The sequence below is a fragment of the Danio aesculapii genome, chromosome 19 (assembly GCF_903798145.1).
Source record: "Danio aesculapii chromosome 19, fDanAes4.1, whole genome shotgun sequence".
Taxonomy (NCBI): domain Eukaryota; kingdom Metazoa; phylum Chordata; class Actinopteri; order Cypriniformes; family Danionidae; genus Danio; species Danio aesculapii.
Window position 1 is genome coordinate 22,378,901 of NC_079453.1, and position 19,216 is coordinate 22,398,116.

The 19,216-nt window shown below is 37.9% G+C and overlaps 1 protein-coding gene across 1 annotated transcript in view; it reads left to right on the forward strand.

Moving 5' to 3' along the window:
- The window catches only part of LOC130246863 (fibrocystin-L-like), a 60,975-nt gene that overhangs the window by 20,939 nt on the left and 20,820 nt on the right, over positions 1-19,216 (forward strand). Inside the window, exons 31-47 of the mRNA XM_056480018.1 lie at positions 653-785; positions 2,559-2,751; positions 6,384-6,526; positions 6,680-6,784; positions 6,908-7,096; positions 8,751-8,921; positions 9,445-9,656; positions 9,839-10,814; positions 11,101-11,349; positions 11,987-12,136; positions 12,263-12,437; positions 15,272-15,428; positions 15,958-16,114; positions 16,207-16,416; positions 16,986-17,115; positions 18,655-18,896; positions 19,022-19,158. Coding sequence (XP_056335993.1) covers positions 653-785; positions 2,559-2,751; positions 6,384-6,526; positions 6,680-6,784; positions 6,908-7,096; positions 8,751-8,921; positions 9,445-9,656; positions 9,839-10,814; positions 11,101-11,349; positions 11,987-12,136; positions 12,263-12,437; positions 15,272-15,428; positions 15,958-16,114; positions 16,207-16,416; positions 16,986-17,115; positions 18,655-18,896; positions 19,022-19,158 — 3,729 coding nt within the window. The remainder of the gene's footprint in view (positions 1-652; positions 786-2,558; positions 2,752-6,383; positions 6,527-6,679; positions 6,785-6,907; positions 7,097-8,750; positions 8,922-9,444; positions 9,657-9,838; positions 10,815-11,100; positions 11,350-11,986; positions 12,137-12,262; positions 12,438-15,271; positions 15,429-15,957; positions 16,115-16,206; positions 16,417-16,985; positions 17,116-18,654; positions 18,897-19,021; positions 19,159-19,216) is intronic.

Genomic DNA, 19,216 nt, shown 5'->3' on the forward strand with positions numbered 1-19,216 from the left:
TAAAATTAGTTTAAACATTTACTAAAATAATTAAAATAATTAATAATAATAAAATAAATTGTACAGACATATTTAAAGTGTTCAAAGTTAAGAATTAATAAAAATTACATTCATTCATTCATTTTCTTTTCGGCTTAGTCCCTTTATTAATCCGGGGTCGCCACAGCAGAATGAACCTCCAACTTATCCAGCACATGTTTTACGCAGCAGATGCCCTTCCAGCCACAACCCATAACTGGCAAACATCCATACACACTTATTCACACACATAGACTATGGCCAAATTAGCTTACCCAATTCACCTGTACCGCATGTCTTTCGACTGTGGGGAAAACTGGAGCACCCAGAGGAAACCCACACGAACATGGGGAGAACATGCAAACTCCACACAGAAACGGCAACTTACCCAGCTGAGGCTTGAACCAGCGACCTACCCACTGCGCCACCGGGTTGCCTAAAAATTACATTAGTATTTATTTATGCTAAAGTAACAATGGAATGGACTTTTTCCACTACATACAGAGTAATGGTAACACCAAAATTATGCTGTAATTAATCAGCTGAAAGCATGAACATCAATTAACATTATCCTGTACAATACTGTATCTTTGAAACTTTAATGCTGTAATCTTGTGAATGACATTTTAATCAGGGGTCAGAAGGTGATCAGACTGTAACGCTGACTGCAGGAGAGATGATATCAATATTCAATGGCTCCTTCACCTACAGCAATACTATGACAGCCTTAATCACATCTGTGAGCCCACAAACAACAACAGTATTTGGTAAGATATTGAAATTTTATGCATTTGGCAGATTCTTTGACCTTACTCAGGGCAAACATTTTGTCTATGTATTCATTGGGATTTGAACTATTTACTTCAAAGCATTAAAGAAGCTCATTTTAATACTTTAGAAGCATCCTTTTAATACTTTGTAAACATACTGTACCCAACACTCAACTCAATTTATTTTAATAAGAGCACTTTCAACCAACCACAATGGGTTTCAAAGTTCATACATGCAGGGAGCCGAAATACAAAAACTCACAACACGTGATTAAAAGCTTAAGAGAATAAGTGTGTTTTCAGTGACCTTTGAAGGGACTTTAAAGTAGGAGATGTTCTTAAGGAGAGTGGAAGATCATTCCAAAGTCTCGGAGCTGCTACTAAAATAGCTCCATCACCTCAACATTTCAAGCCTGATCATGGAACTGTCAAATAGAGTCGATCCTTAGAGCGAAGAGTACAACAGTACTTTGTACTGAACTCTTAACTGGATCGGTAACCAATGTAGAGAAACCAGTACAAGTGTGGTGTGCTCTCCTTATTTTGTGCCAGTTAAAAGCCTGGCAGCTGCAGACAAGAGAGAGAGAGGCCTGACTCACACCCAGATACAATGTGTTGCAATAACCCAGACAAGAAGAGATGAAGACATGAACAACCTTCTCCAAGTCACTGAAAGAGAGAACTTGGCAATAGATCTAAGATAGAAAAAAAAAATTTTAACAACCGCATTAATTTGGCAATCAAATTTAAGCTCAGAGTCAAAAATAACACCAAGACTTTTTACAGAGGAATGTATTTTTCCAGGTGACAATGCCCTTCTGTCATTAGTATCTGAACCTTTTTGATTAAAAACAACAAATATTCACACTTGTCCTCATTCAGTTGGAGAAAGTTATTTGCTAAACAACATTTCACATCAGCCATACAATTAAACAAAGCCTAAGGGAGGATTGATCCCCAGATTTTATTGTGAAGTAGATTTGAGAATCACCAGCATATAGATGGTAATTTATGCCATGCTTTTCAAAATTTTCTCCCAACGGAAGTAAGTAAAATGGAAAGCAAAACAGGACCCAGTATCAAACCCTGCGGAACCCCGCACATTAATTGTGTGACAGAAGAACAAGAGTTGAACAAATAATCCCCACATTGCACCACATTCTTAGATACAAGCCATGTCACTGGGGCAGTACAAGTGCACATTGGTACCTTTAGGGTACACTTTTGACCCTTTTAATGTAGGTACAGATTTGTACATTGTAGGTATTAATATGTACATTAAAGGTACAAACATGGAATTTTTAGGCACAAAATTTTACCTTTTGAAAAGTCACAGCCCTAATGACAGGTTTTTGACAGTGTATGGTTGATTTTTTTTTTCACTGTATGTTTGCAAGCAGTCATCATAGCACAAATACACGGTATATTTTATTTGTAGAATAAAGTTGCCTTTATTCAAAAGAATGTTGAAAAGGATGACTCAGATTTCAGATCAGTTAAAAATTTAATCTATTCAACATTCAACTTGTAACGATGCATAATTTAAGGTTCTTAAAAGTTTAGTCTGATTAGACATTGAACATGCAATGTTGTATGTATGTGCAAGTCTAAGAATAACTTTTGCCAACTGTATATAAATGCAAAATCTTCTTGGCAACACTAAAATCTACTCTGAAAGCTCACCACTCTTGTCACAACAATTTCATAACCAGTGTTGTAATTATCCCCAGTACTTATTTATATTGTTTGAACTTTTATTTTGGAATAAAGGAGAGAGGATTCTTACTATCTTGGGCATGCATTTTGGGGAGGAACCCAATGGCAGCTCTGTTCTTATTGGTGATGCTGAGTGTGAATTGCTACAGTGGACCAATGACAGCATCAGCTGCATGTTACCCACACTCCCTCCAGCTGTGTACAGTGTCAACGTCAGAGTCGCAAACCAGGGTTACCCCTTAACCAGGTCTAATTTACAACTATACTTCATAAGGTCACCTGTCCACCAGAGCTTTTTTATCTGAAAAAACTAGATTGAGAACACAATCTGTGCAAAAATGCCAATTTTACCAATTAATACTACCAAAGACGATGGAGGGTGCTACTAACAGATTCACTTAAATGACAGCACAGTGCAGAACAATATTAAAGAGCCCCTATTATACATTAAAAAGGGTCATATTTTGGTTTTAAGGGTCTCCAACAACAGGGTGATATGCATGCAAGGACAAAAAAACACTTTCATGGTCTTATATTATGCATTTATGTGTACCTAATTATCCCAGTGACCCCCATTTGAATCTTTCAGCGATTCATTTGTTCCCAAACCCCTCCTTAGCGCAAAGCTAATCTGCGCTAATTGGTCTGATGACAGCCTGTTGTGATTGGTCAACAGTGTTCAGCGCGAGACAGAGTGAAATGCCCAGCACTGCTTATCCATGATATTGGTATATAAGTAGTCACAGTGCATAGTGTATGTGTGAGTACACCTGCCAACACTCCCGTTTTTTACTGGAGTCTCCCATATTTCAGACCCATCTCCAGCCACCCACCAATTTTCTTATTATCCTGAACCCCCCCCCCCAGTCCTCACCATTTTGGTACGGTCTGTGAAACCCACGGGTCGCCAACATTGATATAGGATCCAATCACAGCGACCACCCGAAACACGTTTCATAGTAGTTACTAACACCATAGTACACACAGTACTCGGTTCTCAACAGTGTTATCAGGGATGGCGCGTCCATAGAGGCGACCTAGGCGCCTTGGACGGCAGAATAGTGAGGGCGATGTACGCGAACCCCCCGGTCCTCACTTTCATCCACGACACCCACCCCCTCCCGGTCCTCACTTTCATCCGCGAACCTTGATCGGCATTCGCCTAGAGCGCCAGTTCAGCTTGCTCCAGCCCTGAGTGTTACTCAGACACCTCACCCCGAACCTAACCCCCTCGGTCTCCCAGATTTTCAGGGACAGATGTTGGCAGGTATGTGTGTGCAGTTAAACTCCAGTATATTGCTCTATTCTTAACCACACACTTTCAGTATTAATCCACACAGTGGCATAAGCTGAACTATTTTGAACCTTGACCGCTGCACGTGTGTAAGAACACTGACGGCGGCCATAGCAACGCATTTAAGTTCGTTAACAAAGTGGCATGCATCGTGTTTTCAACATGGCATTAGACGCGATATAAGAATATAAAGAATTAACCAGATACGGCACACACAATTACAAGTAACAAAACACAATTAAATACATAATTTGCAAGCTATGGAAAACAAAGAGGCAACCATGGTAATACACTTACTTACACTTGAGAAATGATCCACTGATCCATGTCCCAGTGCCTTACATCAATAGTCTTTTCTGATCCTTCCTTTAACAAACGGCTGACGAATGCCCGTTGTAAGCGTGTAGATTCCAAAAGCACTCAAACTGCACAAGGCTGGGGCTATAATGCTGAGGTATTTTTGCAAAAATAAACCTCAACCACTGATTCTTCACAGTTTCATCTTTGGGTAGAGAAAATAACACTAACTCTCCCCTCACACTTCCAATAATATCCAGCGGAGCACAGCGTGACTTGATTCAACTGGCGTCTGCTACAGTGTGTATCTAGCCTTTTTTCTTTGCTACTGTGTTTGTGGGCGGGGCTGCAGGTTTCAATTTTCCCAGGTTTGCATGTGCAACAACTGGGCGGGGCTTAAGTTTCATATCGACATCACGCCGTAACGGCTAAAGACTCGTTATCAAGATGATTCATTTGAAGTACTAGGAGTCAACTCTTTTAAAAATGAATTAATATGTCCACTTTCAGATTTAAGCCATAGCTGGATATTTCACTTCACTTAGAGCTGTGTTACACACTACATGGAAAGTCATTCTCAAAAACCCATAATAGGGGCTCTTTAAATTCTTCTTGCCTGGGAAGAACAGTGATTATGCAGTGTAAAAAAAAAATGTTTAATGCCTAGTCCAGTGTTGGGGAAATTTAACTTTAAAAGTAATTTTTTACATCCTAAAAATAGTAAATAAATATGGCACTTGGTTTCTTTATTTTATTAAGAAAAGTGTTACATTACCTGGTCTCGACTTGCTTGTTAAAAATATAAATGGTAATACTTTTTATAGTTATTAGGATAATAATATGAGGTCATTATAATTATTTTTTGTGCTTTTTTGAGTGTAACAAAATGAATTTGTCATTAAAATTCCTCAATAAAATGGTCAATACTCTGTCAAATATTTTTTAAACATCATAAGTATTTAGTGAAGTCTATTTATAATCTAATATTGAGAGGAGCACGTGCTTATGAATTTCCATGGCTGGTCCCGCATTAGCAAACACTGATTCACCAATCAGACGATTCCTAACTCACTATAAATAACCAGAGTTTCTTACCACAGTATCTTCATCTTGAAGAATCCCCCTCCCTCCCCTAATCCTCCCTTCTTTTTCTAGATTGGGTGACACGGCGGCCCAGTGATTAACACTGTTGCCACACAGCAAGAATGTCACTGGTCAAAAGTCCTTACTGGACCAGTCAACATTTCTGTGCTCGCGTGGGTGTCCCCCGGGCTTCCCGGTTTCCTCCCACAGTCCAAAAAGACACAATATAAGTAAGTTGACCATACCAAATTGGTACAAGCTCTTAGTAAGCAGTATAGCCATCCCTATAATCTGTCATTAGCCAGAAATAATTCGGGGGAGTTCATTGAGATCTACCTGAGCTCAAACTCCCCTCTTGCCCTACTTACGGGCAGGAGCCCAGGGCTTGAGGATCTTATAAGCTCAGGGCTCTCTCCCGGGACAAAGCTTTATTATCAATCATCTGCTAAGTGTGAACTCTTAAAATGACATTTTAATGATATATTCAATTTGTACCACTAGACACTTTTATAATGGCCTTAATAGTTGTCTTGGTAATGTCATGACAAAGACAAAAATGTTTGTTACGGTCAAGTTGTTATAACAATGACATCTCAAACAATGTGACCTTTGCAATTAAAATAACAACTGATGAATGACATTTAATGACAGTTGTCATAAGCATTCATAAAATATCCTTTATATTAAAAAGCAATGCATTGCTTTACTGCTTAACTAAAAAAGTAATCTGATTATGTCTGACTACCCCACACTGGTCTCATCACACAGCTGCAGTTTTATAAAAAAAAAAATGCAGCATTCCTATTGTAAACAACCTTACAAATAAACAAAAAAGACCTCCATTAGGGTAAAAAAGCTTTAGTGGACACAGCCTCATTAAAATGTTCATGCTGCAGTTGCAGAAGATGTAATGTAATATCATAAGAGCCAGATGAACTAACAGAGGAAAGTAAAGTTACTGCAATAATTAAAAAACTACAATAATACTTGGTAATAAAAAGCTTGGATTTTTTTTTCTTTCAGATTTCTTTTCAGATAAACAATTTAATGGAGAAAAATCTTTAATTTTCTTGCAACCAGATTTATGTAGTTTGTGGTCGTCAAGACGCTGATAGTTGCTGATCTCACACCACTTTGCTCTGTTTAGTTAATCTGGCCTTAACTGTGACTATAATTGTGTATTAATCTTTTTTTATCATTTCCAGTCCTGACATAAATACCACCATAGAGTATGTCCTACACGTGACAGGTTTCTCTCCATCTGTGGGGTCGCTGTATGGAGGAACCACCATTACTATCATTGGCTCTGGGTTTAGCCCTGACATGCAGGACAATATTGTCACGTTGGGTACGGCAAAATTAGAATGGATAAGAAATGCATTGAGATTCTTTAAATGTCTAAATCTACAGTGAAATACTTTCATTTAAACATCTTTCACAGCTCTTCTCAGACCCCAGACATATCCATATTGTTTATAGTATTTGTTGTACATTCACACAGGTGACACACAATGCCGGGTGACAGCCGCTTTAGATCATAAACTGGAGTGTGTGGCCCAGCCTAGAGATAAAACATACACTGTGACAAACCAAGGTTCCCATCCTGGTAATATATTTTTTTTTCTGTCATGCACACAAATTGAAAATTAAAGCCATAAAATGTGCATTTCTGCCTACAGTATGCTTGTTTGCCACCTTGCATATAATTAATCACATCACATGTGTTCAGTGTACGGTCAGGGTTATTCTTGGAGCCCTTCTGCATTAATAACCTCAGTGGGAGACACAGTGGTTTGGCGATGGGACGCACCAGCTTTTGTACCCGGTCTGGGCTACAGGGTCTTCAGTGTTTCAAATCCCAGCAGCACAGACTATGATGGCATTGCTTTCAGCAGTGGAGACAGACAAACTGCCAAAGGTACAAAAACCTCTTCATTTAACACACTGATAGTTAACATACATGTATGTAGGAAATTCCAAAATATACATCACTGTGCTCACATTCACACATCAGTGGCGTTTATAGTTGATGCATTTGTCAATTATTTTAATTATTTTCTGAAAATTGTCTAAAAGACTGTAGGGGGCAGATTGAAAAATAGTCCAATAGCTGAAGTAGCTGAAGTAGTAGTTTGGCAGAACAGATTCAGAAACTGTTGTTAAATTTCAATCTGCAGTAACAAAAAATCTTTACAATAGAAGGATTACAGCTCGTTTTAGAAAATTGTGAATACTTTAAAATTTAGGCATTTTAATAAAACGTGTAAAGTATTATATTAATTTTCATTAATTTCATTCTATTAATTCTAAAAATAAAAATCATGAAAAAAATTGGTTTGAATGTAAGAACATTTTTATCACGGTAAGTTTGTATCCTGTATGTAGTTCATTTGTCTTGTAAATCTTTTGTGCTGCCCTATTTTTATTTTTATTTTCATTGATTTTTTGTCTTGCTTTATGTTACTTATCTTTTCAGACAGGAAAAACTTTGTTACTGGCCCCTTCACAAAAAAAAAAATAATAATAATCTAACCAAGATTATATGCAAGTTATATGCAATTCAATCCAGCAAAGTGGTCAGAGTGTTACAGTACACTGCTGCTGAAATGCACTCACCATGTTACTTTCAAACTCTGGTTATTCATTTTAGATTTATAGTTATTAATGTGACTGTGTGTACAAAGACCGCTTTTTCGTGCTATGTAGTTTTAATATGGTATTTTATGTAGTGTTTATGTGATACTGGACCACAGAAAAAGTCTTATATAGTTTACCCCCAAAAATTTAAATTCCTTAAAGGAACTCACTCCTTTACTTGTTCCAAACCCGTTTCACTTTCTTTCTTGTGTTGAAAACAAAAGAAGATATTTTGATGAAAGCTGGAAACCTGTAACTATTTTTTCTACTATGGAAGTCAATGATTACATGCTTCCAGGCTTTTTCAAAATATCATATTTAGTGTTCAACAGTATAAAGAGCCAATTTAGTTTATTCAATTCATCCATAGTGCATGTCTTTGAACTGTGGGGAACCGGAACACCAGGAGGAAACCCACATGAACACAGGGGGAACATGCAAACTCCACACAGAAACACCAACTGACCTAGCCGGGACTTGAAACAGTGACCTTTTTGCTGTGAGGCAGACAGTGCTAACCACTGAGCCACCATGTCGCCAGGCTTCATATTGTCTTTTTAAAAGCAAAATATATTTAAATGCACCTGGTCCAGATCCAAAGCATTTTATTTTTGAGTATCAAACTTCATAAAGATTAAACTCGAGGAGGCTGCTCTCTTATTAACAATAATGCCCAAGCAATTAAACATCATTCGCTGTGCAAAGACTAATGCAATGTGCTATTTATATTCCCATGAATGAATATAATACAAAGGAACAAAATGTGACCCTGCTATTCATGTTGTAATTTGATGCATGCATTTTGCCATAACTGTACACATATTCCTGTAAAGGAACTAAAAGTAGCAAAATAAGAGCAGGAAATCTGATGTCATTTTGACTGAGGAGGAGTGAAATTTGATCCACTATTAATGCTGTGTTTGTTTCATTGTAAGGGTTTTTCGCCTACCGTTTCACGTCTCCTGGAGTTTATTACTACAGCAGCGGTTACATTGATTCGGCCAATCAGAAGACACTGCAGGGTGTGGTGACCGTTATGCCTCTGGAGGAAAGCACTGTAGAGCTTCAGGTGTTTGTCACAGGAATACAGGCCTCAGTGAATTTAGGTACAAGAAAGTATTTTATTTAAAAAATGAAACTTCAGTAGTAAGCCCAGTCAACTGCATTTTTCGTCAGTCAATTGCACAAAGAGCCTTTCAAAGTAAACTTTATTTCATAGCATGCTAAACACAAAAGAAAATCTCATCCTTATCTATGTCTCTCCAAAAATGTTTTTATACTTATTTAAAATAGTTAAAATAGTTATAGTTTACAGTTATATTTTAATCATGAACTTATACACTCTTCAAACTTGGTGTTCATTGTATTGCCTGTTTACATGCTGTAGTTTATTCACTCTCGTTCTTTTTCTGCCTCATTTTTCAAATGTGAAACACCATTCTGATTTAGCCGTGACTGACACCTTGTGGACAAATAGAGCAAAAATAAGTCCATGTGATAGCCGTGCATATATTGTGTATGTACTGTATGCACACCCTAGCATGTGCATAAAAATGTATACTTTTTGTCTGTGGGTTTGGGGTAAGAATTGGTAGTTACAATCATCATAATTCTCATTTGTGTTCTCAGGACAAATGAACTCATCTGAACCCGAGTGTGTGGCTACTTCTGACTGTTTCCAAGATCAGCTGGAATTTAATAACACTTCAGATAGTCTCTACTTCAGCTTTACGTCCTGTGCGACTCCCACTGTGGATGACATTACACCTGATCATGGCACCACACATGGCATTATCAGCATAAGAGGATCTGGATTTAGCAATATTACCTGTGCAAATGAGGTGAGCTTTAGTGGTCGATCATGAGTGAAGACATTGAAAAAGGAATTAAATTTAGTTATCAATTTAATTCATTAATTAGAATTGATCATGGCTGAAATTACACAACTATGTCAATATTTATCCCAGATTTACCCAAACAGAAAATAAACATATGGATCTTTTTTTATTTTTGGCAACTAAAGGTCAAAGTTGGAGATATTCCCTGCAGCATCATCAACAGCAGCTCCACTGAGATCAACTGCCAGCTCAGTCCTGACAGCGGAGCATCAGTAGGCGTCCCTTTACCCATTACTGTGCAAGTCAATAATCTTGGCAATGGCCTCTTGACCATGCCAAAAGAGATTGACCGCAGATTTGTGGTTCTCCCAGTGGTCGATTCTATCTTTCCAGTAGTAGGCAGCACCACAGGCTCCACACGTCTGTTCATATCTGGTTCTGGCTTCTTCAGCGGCTCAGTTATGGTAGCAAATGTTCCATGCAATGTGGTTTCCTTTGACTATTCTCAAATGGTTTGCGATACTTCTCCATCTGTAGCTCGCAGTGGAGGTGTCACAGTTTCCATCAACTTCATATCTTCTACATGCAGCTCTGATTGCACATTTGAATATTCAGGCTCTGTCACACCACAGGTCTCCACAGTGTCTCCTAACTCAGTTAGTGGAAACTCCACCAGTGTTACAGTCACTGGCAGTGGATTTGGGAACAATTCTGCTGATCTAATGATATCTGCTGACAACATCCTGCTAGCAGTCACAGAAGTTAATGACAGCAGAATTGAGGTTTTAGTTGGTGCCCTTCCTGCTGGCACACACCCTCTCACAGTGGTGGTCATGAGCAAAGGTCTCGCCACAGGTAGTGCCACACTTACCAGCATAGCACAAGCCAGCATCAACCCAACATCAGGCAGCGTTGCTGGAGGAACTCCGCTCTTGATCACAGGAAATGGATTTGTGGTGGGAAACACAACTGTGAGGCTTGGTAACTCCCTCTGCAAGATTCTAGATGTGACTCCAGACACAGTCAGGTGTTTGACGCCTCCTCGTGCTGAAGGACAGGTGCAGGTCAACATTAAGGTCTTTGATGTTGTGTATCCACCTCAAAATTTCAACTACTCCAGACAACAAACACCAAACATCACATCTGTTACTCCTAAAACAGGTACTTATTTAAATAAATTATATGAACTCAGTGAGGTTGTGAATGTGGAGTAGTGAGAAAATTATTCTGTTAAGCGTTAATCTGTTCAGCATAATGGTAATGGTCCTGACAATCTCTGCAGTCCTAATTAGCCACATTAACTAGCTTTATAAGAAAGATTTGGGCATGATTTGTGCAACTTTAGTGCAATAGCAAATAGTTTTGGCCAACAGAAATGTCATAAGAACAAACAAAGATTCACAAAATACAAACTCGTTGTAGTAAAACGTTAATCTCCTTCTTGCAGGTCCTGTTGGAACACAGATCACCATCTCTGGTTCTGGCTTTGGCACAGATTTAGCACTTGTCTCCTTAAAGATCGACAACGTGGCATGTAACATCTCATCCATCACAGATACACAGTTGCTGTGCACTGTTGGGGAACATGGAGGAGGAACCTTTCCGGTCATGTTTATCCATCAGGTCAAAGGTTATGCCTTGACCCAGTCAGTCTTTAAGTTTGAGCTGCTGCTGACAGGGATAACTCCAAATGAGGGTAATTAAAAACACTTCCTTGTTATTATAGATAGACTATGTCAAATGTTATTAAACAAGACAAAATCTCTAGTTATATGGATTGTTCATTCATGGATAAAGAGTGCATTTGGCTGTAAGGAACATTCATTCTTTCATTCATTCATTCATTTCCTTTATTAATCTGGGGTCACCACAGCGGAATGAATCGATAACTTATCCACCACATGTTTTACGCAGCGGATGCCCTGCCAGCCGCAACCCATCTCTGGGAAACATCCATACAGACCCACTCACACTCATACACTACGGACAATTTAGCCTTCCCAATTAACCTATATCACATGTCTTTGGACTGTGGGGGAAACCGGAGCACCCGGAGGAAACCCACGTAAACACAGGGAGAACATGCAAACTCCACAGAGAAACGCCAACTGACCCAGCCAAGGCTCGAATCAGGGACCTTCTTGTTGTGAGGCGACAGCACTACCTACTGCGCCACTGCGTCACCTGGAACATGGACATTTTTTTTTTTACTTTTAGACAATCTGTTCATATAATCTTGGTTTTGAAGTGCTTTTCCATACTTACTCTCTCATTCATACAGCATTGCAATGTAACAAGACACTGTAATATACTTTTTCTCTGTGTTGCTGTAGGGAGTTATGCCGGAGGTGCTATTGTTGCCATTCAAGGCTCTGGATTCGACCCAAACATCACTAAAGTCCTGATCTGCAACAGAGAGTGTACGATGCACCTGCAGGACTTCACATCTACTCAACTCAACTGTGAAGTCCCACCCAACAATGGCATGTATTTTTTTTAATGCTGTACATGTCAATTTTTCAATTACTGTAACATAACATGGATTAAAGTATTTCATCACTGAGATCCTAAAGTTTCAATCAACAAAACTCTTTTGTAACTTCTTGCAGGAAGTGAAGCATTGCGGGCATGCACAGTCATGGTGATAAATGGAGGGGATTCTGTAAACCTCACGAGTGGCTATACTTACCGATCATCCCTGACTCCTGTTATTACCAATGTCACGCCACGTAGAGGAGGCACTGCTGGAGGCACCAGACTTACCATTACCGGCTCAGGTTTCAGGTACATAACAGATCAGAACTACATTGTGCTGAAGCTGATTGTCCTTTAGCCATGCATGGATACAGTGTTTATTTTGACATTATATACTGTACCAGTCATATTTAAATAATATTTTAATAACTCATCCAGTCTGTGTGAATTCTGCAGTCTGTATGGATTCTAATGCATCAGTATAGTGATGGTACAGTTTGTTTGTTTATTCCTTTGTTTCTTCCTTTAAACTTGGCTTGCTAGTGTCAACATACCAACAGCACATTCAGAAACTCTGACCGTGACTACATAAAAATTATGAAAGCATGTGAGCAAATATCAGTATATGTTACTGTACTAGAATTAGCACAGACATATACAGTATTACAATCATTAACAGAAATGATATATATCAACTGAATATCCAGTCCAGTTGAAAGTAGTAGGTAAACACTCTTGTGAGGACTGCCAGGTTTCTCTCCAAAATAAAGCAGGCTTTTCTTATATGGGGACTACAGGAAGTCTCAAAAGAAATGTCCTCCAAAAGAAAAATCCCAACATAATTACCATAAATAAGTAAATAAATACATTTATAAATACTTATGATTGAACAACTCAGCAGATTTATCAGTGTGTCTTTGACACTGAAATTAAACTAGGGCAAACAGGATGTTGTAGATACAGTTTTATGCAAAAGTTTGGCCACCTCCTAATAATTTTCATAATTGCAGGCCACAGCCTGCTGGCCTTTCAAATCAGCAAATTCATTTGGATATACTTTATACCCTAGGGAAAAAACAACATTTCAGTTCTGACAAAACATTTTTTTAATCAACAGATGTAATGCAATTTAAGTCTTAACAAAAACAAACAGGTGCAATCAGTCTTTTGTAGAGCCACCTTTTGCTGAAATAACAGTGTGTACACACTTTTCAAAGTCAAGTATAATCCCTGAATACTTACTGAAGGCATTTTTTACCATTCTTACTAGCAAAATTTCTCCAGTCAGGTTTGATGAGTGTCAAGCTTTTCAAATCAGTCCATAGATTTTCGATGATATACAAGTCTGGGGACTGGGATGGCCATTCTAAAACATTGTGTGCCTGAGCTTGAATTCCTTAGTAGATCTGGAACTGTGCTTTGGATCATTGTCCTGTAGAAACATCCAATCCTTCTGTAACTTAAGCCTCTCTTGAGTGATTCCTGAACATTGTCCTCCAGAATCTGCTGGTACTGGGTGTAATCCATGCGACCTCTGACAAGGTTTCCAGTACCTGTGCTTGCCACTGAATTGTGAAACGATGCACAATGACATTATTAGCAGCTAGATGTTCCAGGAGCTCTTTGGAGGCGGTCTGTGGTTTGTCTGTGACCTTTCTAATCATTCTTAGCTTTACCTTTCAGATAATGTTCTTGGTTTATCACAATTTGCTTTCACAAGAACTGTTCCTGTTGCCTTTAATTTTCTTACTGTATTTCTGACTGTGGAGATAGAAACATAATTTTTCTAATTCAGGTTGATGAATTATCGTAGTTTTTAGGTTATTAGAAAGTTGTTTCAAGGTTCCCATGTTGATATTTTCTGGTTCACAATAAGAAAAAGCACAACTAGCAATCAGCTTTCTTAAATATTCTACTTTATGGTTGGTTGCACCTGTGTTAAGATTGTTAAGGTTGCGCGAATGCGGCAGACCGGAAATCCAAAGCTCGTGCAACAAGTTTTCCTGTTCGTTAAGTTGGAAAGATCAATCTTGGTAAACTCTAACCTGTAAATTGCATTTTGTGACTGTGTGGGACCAAAGATCAAATTGAAGATCAAAAAGATGACCTCTCAGGACATAAATATAAAATATGGACAAATCACATGTTTTTTTAATGTCTAATCATATTGTTTAATCCCGCCACTTTTTGCAGCGCCATATGACAAAATTTTGCATGCTCAAACTCTAGTGTGACCGCAGCGTTACTCAAACCAGTCTTGTGTTGTAATCAGTCAGCATTAAGTGACTACAGGTTTTGAAATACACATAAAAGGGAGGGTGCCCAAACTTTTGCATTTTTCAATTTCAATTTATTTTTATACATCTTAATATTGCTACACTACGCATTTCTGGCTGAAAAACATGACATTATCTATTTTTCTCTAGAAACTAAATGGCATTTCACTGTCTTCTCTTATAAAAGAAAAAGAGCAGACATAGAGGGGTGCCCAAATTTTTGCATAAAATCGTACTGTCTATAGATCACTAGTTATATGAGTTATATAATCTTTTGGTCCTAATGTGGTTTTTAGTTGCTTATTTTAATATTATATTTCCTGTATATCTAATGTAAAAATGTAATGAAAATGTTTTTAATGTTTCGTTCATAATAATCCTGGCAATTACATGACAATTATTTTTATAGATGTGTCAAAAAAATTACCCACAAATGAAAATGTCAAACATTTGAAGGGTTTCTGAAGTACTGTATAATGTAACACTAAAGACTGAACTCATTTCGCAATATTACTGTTTTTCTGTGCATGCTTGTAAACATTTAACACATAGACCTAAAACTTTTTTTGTAAAAATAACTTTTTTTATCTGCTTTTTAAAACAAAAACATTAAAATAATAATTCATTCACAAAGGAACATTCAGTCAATCTCACGTCACTCTATACCTCTAACATAAAAAGATGCATTTAGCACAATCGCAGGGCAGCTAATGCTAAACCCTGAAAGTGCTGCTGGCAATACACAGCCTAGCTTTTAAAGAAAAGACCATAGAATTACAAAAGTAGACCACAGATTGTACACTATATATATTAACCCTCAGGTGAGCTAATGATTACAGAATATTTTCTCTTCTGCTTTACTTGTAGCTCAAATGTCAGTGAAATCGCCGTCACAATCGCAGGCTCTGTCTGTGATATCCAGTCAGCCAATGAGACTCAGATCATCTGTGTGACCAACGCTGGGCCCAAATCTCAAGAAACTCAAGTGCGAGTCCAGCAGGGGAACAGAGGAATTGCCAGAATGGTAATGTTAAATGCCATTTAATTAATGAAGCAACAATAAAACGTTCCCAATTAGTTTTTTTTTTTTTTTTTTTTTTTTGTCTGTGATGAAAGATATAACCAAACTCATCAAGCTAAATCACAACCACAACAAAAATTTAACCAACTTAGCTTAACTTAGCTTTAGCAACTTGGAACTAAGGAACATTCTACAGACTATGTAAAGGGAAAATAAAGATGCATTTTAATTCCAGATATTGTATTGATGCTTTCTAGCTATGTTCAGAATAGTATGCTCTATTCAATTTTAAATTGCGGCTATAGTCTTCGACTAATGCTATTTGATCAATAGAAACAATTGCTGTCAGATTGCTTTGATGATTTCAAACATAACACTCAAAGAGATTGGAGCTATACTTGCAGAGCTAACATCCGTATGTGCCCAGGAGCCATTATAAAGATGGCTGCTGAGTAAAATGACTTGCTTTAAAGAAACTTTAACCTTTACAGACTTTTTAAAATAAAACCATCTTATGAATTCTCTCTCTAAGGATAATGCTTCCTTCTTCTACATTGACGTCTGGTCATCTCCCTACACATGGGGTGGTCTCTCTCCACCAGAAGAGGGCATGTTTGTTGTAATCACTGCTGGCCAGACCATCCTCCTGGACACCAGCACTCCAGTCCTTAAGATGCTGCTTATCCAGGGTATTCTCTTTTATACATGTACTACCTTTATTAATTAAAGCCTTGATGCACATATACAGTACTTCTCTAAATGTTAGTACTTCTCTGGTTAGGTGGGCGACTGATATTTGATGAGGCAGACATTGAGCTGCAGGCGGAGAATATTCTGATCACAGATGGAGGAGCTCTGCAAATCGGAACAGAGCAGATGCCCTTCCAGCACAAGGCCATCATCACCCTGCATGGACACCTACGCTCTCAAGAACTTCCTGTGTATGGCACCAAGACACTGGGAGTCCGACAGGGCGTGCTGGATCTGCATGGTATGCAAATTAACAACACCATTAGAGGATTCAGACTCATGTTTAGTAAATTTGATCAAATAAATATAACCACAATCATCAGTTATTGGGGTTCCAGTGCTTTAAGTCCATCAAGTTTATTTGTTCAAATATATTATTTAGTTCATAAGCACTTCAACCAGGGATTAAAAAATTCTCAAATTATTAACATTAAATTATTATTATTTTGTCACTTCATATTATTTTTGTCACTCACCAAATACATTTATATTTATTAAAGGAAATAAAAAACAATTATTGCAGTTTCAAAAAAATTATTAAGCAGTACAACACTGGTAATAATAAAAATCCAATGGGCTTATTAAAATTATTTCTGAGGATCTTGTGCCACTAAAGCATTGAATAATAACTGATGAAACTTCCATTCTGCAATCTGAGAACTTTCACAATAATAATGTAATTCCTTATGGTATTCCTTATTGATAAATAAATGATATCTGAAAATAGATTAATATTGGTGAGTATAAGAGACTTTAAAAAATGTACTTTATTCAGTTTACAAAGTCAGAACCACTGTCTTGTTTCTCCAGGAATCCCTATCCCTGTGCCATGGACGCGTCTCTCCCAGACTGCACAAAACAGCTCCAGCACACTGACACTGATGCATGCTGTCACCTGGAAAACTGGCGATGAAATTGTAATTGCCTCCACAGGCAACAGGTATAGATTAACCACTTTATTGACCACCTAGATTTTAATCAATTTACAAAACATTTATAATTTATGACATATAACTTTTAATCTGATTATTAGATTATTAGATTTTTTAGGAGAAGAAATATTAAATTATATACTTGTTGATTGATTATATACAGTACAGTGTATCTGGAAAGTGTTCATAGCACTGCATTTTTTCCACATTTTTTTATGTTACAGCCTTATTCCAAAATTTTTTTAATTCATTTATTTCCTCAAAATTGTACACACAGTACTCCATAATGACAATGTGAAAAAAGATTTTTTGAAATTGTTGCAAATTTATTACAAATAAAAAAGTTAAAAATCACATGTACACAAGTATTCACAGCCTTTGCCGTGAAGCTCTAAATTGAGCTCAGGTACATTCTGTTTCCACTGATCATTCTTGAGATGTTTCAGCAGCTTAATTGGAGTTCACCTGTGGTAAATTCATTTGATTGGACATGATTTTAAAAGGCATACACCTGTCTATATAAGGTCCCAGGGTTGAAAGTGCATGTCCATGCAGAAACCAAGCAAGAAGACAAAGGAATTGTCTGTAGACCTCTGAGACAGGATTGTCTCGAGTCACAAGGCTGGGGAAGGTTACAGAAAAAATTCTGCTGCTCTGAAAGTTCCAAGAGCACAGTGGCATCCAAGACCCCCCCCCCCTGGAATTTGCCAAAAAATATCTGAAGGACTCTCAGACCATAAGAAACATAATTCTCTGGTCTGATGAGACTAAAATTGAACTGTTTGGAGTGAATGCCAGGCGTTATGTTAGGAGAAACCTGGCACCGCTCATCACCAGGCTAATTCCATTCCTACAGTGAAGCATGGTGGTGGCAGCATCATGCTGTGGGGATGTTTATCAGCAGCAGGAACTGGAAGACTAGTCAGAATAGAGGGAAAGATGAATGCAGCAATGTACAGAGACATCCTGAATGAAAACCTGCTTCAAAGTGCTCTTGACCAGACAATGACACAAAGCACACTGCCAAAATATCAATGGAGTTCTTCACAACAACTCGGTGAATGTCCTTAAGTGGCTCAGCCAGAGACCACACCTAAATTCTACTGACAATGGTGTACACCGTCGCTTCCCATACAACCTGATGGGAAAGAGGAATGAGCAAAGATGAATGGGCAAAAATTCCCAAAGACAGGTGTACCAAGCTTGTGGCATCATATTCAAAACGACTTGAGGCTGTAATTGCTGCCAAAGGTGCATCAACAAAGTATTGAGCAAAAGCTGTGAACACTTATGTACATGTGATTTTTCAGGTTTTTTATTTTTAAAAAATTTGCAACAATTTCAATTGTGTGTTAAATTTTGATGAAATAAATTAATTTAATCAATTTTGGAATAAGGCTGTAACATAAAAAATGTGGAAAAAGTGAAGCGCTATGAATACTTTCCGGATGCACTGTATGTCATGTACTTATATGTACGTTATACAGTATGTGTCAGTCCTAATATGAATATATCTAAAATACTGTATATTTTAAATGAATCCACAGACGCAGCCAGAGAGAGAATGAGCTGAGGAAAATTGCTTCAGTTTCAGCTGATGGTCGGACCCTCACTCTGACTGTTCCACTGACATACACTCATCTGGGTGTGTCTGTCACACTGCCTGATGGGACAGTTTTTGAAGCGAGAGCAGAGGTGGGCCTCCTTACCCGAAACATTGTTGTCCGTGGATCCAACAATGCGGAGTGGAATGATCAGATTCCAGCTTGTCCTGATGGATTTGATCCAGGTTTGGATTTGCTTTTACTTATGTGTGAACAGATTTAACATGAATAAAAGTCATGCAATTGGCAGTTTTATTAACTTTTTTAAATAATACTAAATACATCACTCAATGTTCAATTTTGCTGACAGGTGAATTTGCCACCCAGACATGTTTCCAGGGTAGATTTGGAGAAGAAGTAGGAAGTGACCAGTTTGGCGGCTGCATCATGTTTCATGCACCACAACCAAACCAAAATCTGGCAATTGGCAGAATTGAATATGTCGAGGTAAATTGATATTCTCTTCAGGCTGATAAGCCTGTTATGCTTTAAGCTGCGGTCACAC